This window comes from Saccostrea echinata, unplaced genomic scaffold (assembly GCF_033153115.1).
Source record: "Saccostrea echinata isolate AGI-Se365-2 ecotype Australia unplaced genomic scaffold, CSIRO_AGI_Sech_v1 ptg000027l, whole genome shotgun sequence".
Taxonomy (NCBI): Eukaryota; Metazoa; Mollusca; class Bivalvia; order Ostreida; family Ostreidae; genus Saccostrea; species Saccostrea echinata.
Genome location: NW_026889776.1, coordinates 12,582,801 through 12,586,455, shown reverse-complemented (window position 1 = coordinate 12,586,455; position 3,655 = coordinate 12,582,801). Strand labels below are relative to the sequence as shown.

Here is a 3,655-nt window from a genome sequence, read left to right as displayed (position 1 = left end):
CTGTACTGTCTATGGGGATTTCTATTTCATTCAAGTAATACAAAATGTAACACTAATCGTAAATCAGAAATGAGTAAAAATAATAATTAGTAAAAAATAAATAAAATCAGGATTGAGTAAATAATGTTTTGACACACACTAATAACTTACACGTTATTACAATCGAACTGCAGTGAGAGACACACATCGAACACTACGAAAGTGGACAATTTGTGGAGACAGTACAAGTTTGATGGATCCAACGGTAAGTAGAAATAAGCATAAAAACGATCAGAATAAAGTATCCAAATTCTTTGACGAAATACATCCAGAACACATTCACGCCCTTCCGACATGTTGACAAGTCACTTGACAATCCAGTTTTGCTAAAAATAGATAACATAATTTCCATTTTCGTGCGCATGCCTCTCAATGGGATCGGTTATTATTGACAATTTTTCTGATGATTGCATTTTATCTTTGAAAAAAAGTAATAATATATAAAAGCGGGATTCACCGCATTGTAAGGTGTGGTTTTAAATGTTACTCATGTAATTGTAATCGATTTTTACCCAGATCCTGTTAGCTACAGATGTGAAGAAAAATTGAGTAAAAAAAAATATTGGAGGTTATAGAAAAATATTTGTAGGCCTCCTTTTTTCCTAACTAATATGAAAAAGGACAAAACACATATGTACACGTATATTGAAGTTGTATTTTTCTTGATCAAAATAAAGCTTTTCTTCATTAAAATAATTAGATAGTACAAACATCAAAAAGTTTCCAACAAATATGTACAACTTGTACTGTTATTACACATGTAAAATATTTCTTCCATATATGTACGAAAATAACGCCGTACAAAATCCATAATAACTAATGTTTGACAGAAACCTACAGCACAAAACATGTACATACCGTTTTTCTTCATACAAAAAACAAAAACAAAAAACAAAAAACACCCAATAATTTAAATGGTAATTATAAATGCATGACCTGATATATACGTGTATTTAAGAGAAATAAGTTTTTACAAAATAAGCTGTTTGATACTCTCTCTCTCTCTCTCTCTCTCTCTCTCTTCCAGGCTTATTGATAATGTATTTTATCTGCTTTCATAGATAAATTGTTGTGCATGCCAAAATAGAGGGCAGTGCAAAAGTTGTGTATGCAGGAGAAGGGGCTGCACAAACTGTAGAAATGCTAACTGCCAATTCAGGGAAGCAGAAGGAAATCCACAACAATCCAGGTTTCACCCTTATGCCAACAATAGCAGAAGGAATTCAAGAGGAGGAGATGGTGTCCCTTCTCTTAATCAAATGCTGGAAGATAGAGCCAGACCTGAAAATAACAGAGACCAGGGTCAGGCAGTTAGTTTGCAGGTACACCAAAATTATACAAGAATCAACGGACATAGAACAAAATTCCACACTTTATGCATCTGTCTCTTTATTATTTTAAACATGAACATTGTTCATTATTGCAGAACGCCATTACCTCCATGCCAGAGGCGGAGTTGCGTGCAAGAGTATCAGTTGCGGCGACACTGCTTCCTGACGTACTGGCCCCATACCTCTTGGAAACAAGTGGATTTTGTTCGGGTAACTTCAGTGTTGCCTCATGGTGTTGTTGTGGGAAGTGTACCGTTTTCCCTGACCCACGGATGAATATCTGCTGTGGTCATCCCCACTGCATCACCACGAGGCCAGAATTTCGCAACCTATGTCTCAGACATGATGTTATTGAGATTGCGAACATTCTGAACTGGAGTTTCCGAACAAATCTTGATCCTAGTTTCAGAGCCAGTACGTTCAGGAACCAGGCATACCGCAATTTTGTACTCTGGCAGCATGGGCGGTTAGGAGCAGGAAGGCGAGTTGTAGTACCATCCTGTGTCTGTCGTCAGATACGACTTCGATTTCCTGAAGTCAATCCTGTGGACTATAAGGGCTATGAGTCTTTATACTCTGATTCAGATTAAAAGAGAAATGTTACTTACCACAAGTTTTTCTTTTTTTTCTGCTGTTTAAAAGTTCCTTAGATGACGGTGTAATTTCTCCAGAGAGATTAGTAGCGATTTGATCCAATGTTTTTGCTTGTAAACTTTTCGTATATGCTTCTCTTCGGGCGCCATATGTTTGTCTCAAACAACTTGCAATGAGATCTAAAAAAAATTGTACTGAATAATTATTTATATCTTTACAGTGATAGATTTTTACCACCACCCCCACCCCACCCCCCAAAAAAGGAGGGGGGAGAATAAATACAACCTGTATGTAAAAACAAATTCAGAAAGAATACGGCATGTTTATAAGGCAATGCATACTTTATTAATTTCATTACCCCCCCCCCCCCACCTAGTTTTTAACATAACATATGAAAAAAAATTCTTATTTACGTACCAGGAATATAAGTATAACATTTAGCTACTCGTCTATCATAAGCAACCCACTGCTTCGTTTTACGAGAAAATTGTACGACAGGGACACTGGTTCCATCCTTTGCTTGCTGAATCTCTCTGTCCAGATGGTGATTATAGTCGATGACAGCAAGTTGGTTCCTGATGACGTAGGAGTCAAATCCAAATGACACTTGTTTTGGACAGTAGTGCAGGAGAGTGTGGGAATAGAAATTTTCAATTGCCCACGTTTGTCTACAGGTAGTGTAATAATTGAAGTTCCCAGTAAACTCCTTATTTACGACGATTTTTCTATATATAGAAATAAAAAAAATCATGATTTCTAATGATCTGTACTGTAATTGTTTGTATAGATAGTAAAAAGAGGGTACGTCTGTTCACTAACTTCAGTAAATAATAAATACGTACCGAAATTCTGTGTAAGTAGATGAATTCTTAGAAAGCCACTTTTCCATACTTGTATTTGTGTCTTTAGCATGATTACATCTATAAGTTTACAATTAAATAGATAAAATCGCAATTTTTTTTTAAAACAGTTCAAAATAGTTTCATTGGATATGTTTTCATAATGCATGGTTACCTGCCACCAGACCATTCATGCTCGTTTGTAACATGGTGCAGTATTTTAAACCATTTTTTAACCAGTTTTTGGGCATCCCCACCGCACGAACTACAGCAATACCAGAAGTGGTTTACAGTAGGGCGGATCCATGGTAATAGACTCCGATGGGCAGCTTTCTTTGCAGCATCCCCCAACATATATGCAAGCTTCTTAGCTTTATGCCAAATATCCAAACTGTGGCGAATGTGTTTAAACCTATCCGATTCTAAAATGACAATCAAATTTTATTGGAACATATGTATATACTTTTATCTGATTATGAATAGATAATATATACCAGATAATTCCAGTAAAGTATTATAAATTATTACTTAGCAAAGCAATGATCGTTCTGCTGGCATCAGAAACGATTTCCCAAATCACCAATGGATAATGGTATATAACCTTCTCCAGTCCCCTCTCAACCAACAACTTTTCCATTTTTGGACTGTATCTCTGTACTTCTCTGGAGTCTGCAACATCTAATTGCACAATCAACCGACTTTCGCAGTCCATAAACACTGAAGTTGCTTTGTTAGCGGAAAATCCTGCAAGACAATTCACGACTTTTACTGCTGTCATGACAGACATATCCTCATGCGCGGATCTAGAGGGGGGGGGGGTCCGGACCCCCTGGAATTTGCAGAGTTATTAAA

General features: G+C 36.6%; 2 protein-coding genes across 2 annotated transcripts; one reads left to right on the top strand and one right to left on the bottom strand.

The window, feature by feature from the left end:
- The first annotated feature begins 232 nt into the window (after positions 1–232).
- On the top strand, positions 233–1,968 carry LOC133193261 (uncharacterized). The gene is made up of 3 exons (XM_061329219.1): positions 233–244; positions 1,101–1,361; positions 1,466–1,968. The coding sequence occupies exons 1-3, from the start codon at positions 233–235 to the stop codon at positions 1,958–1,960; spliced, it is 768 nt and encodes a 255-aa protein (XP_061185203.1). The 3' UTR covers positions 1,961–1,968.
- Positions 1,969–2,046: 78 nt separating this feature from the next.
- LOC133193260 (uncharacterized) lies at positions 2,047–3,440 on the bottom strand. The gene is made up of 4 exons (XM_061329217.1): positions 3,332–3,440; positions 2,979–3,225; positions 2,807–2,884; positions 2,047–2,143 (listed from the first exon to the last, which is right to left on the bottom strand). The coding sequence occupies exons 1-4, from the start codon at positions 3,438–3,440 to the stop codon at positions 2,047–2,049; spliced, it is 531 nt and encodes a 176-aa protein (XP_061185201.1).
- Positions 3,441–3,655: the final 215 nt, after the last annotated feature.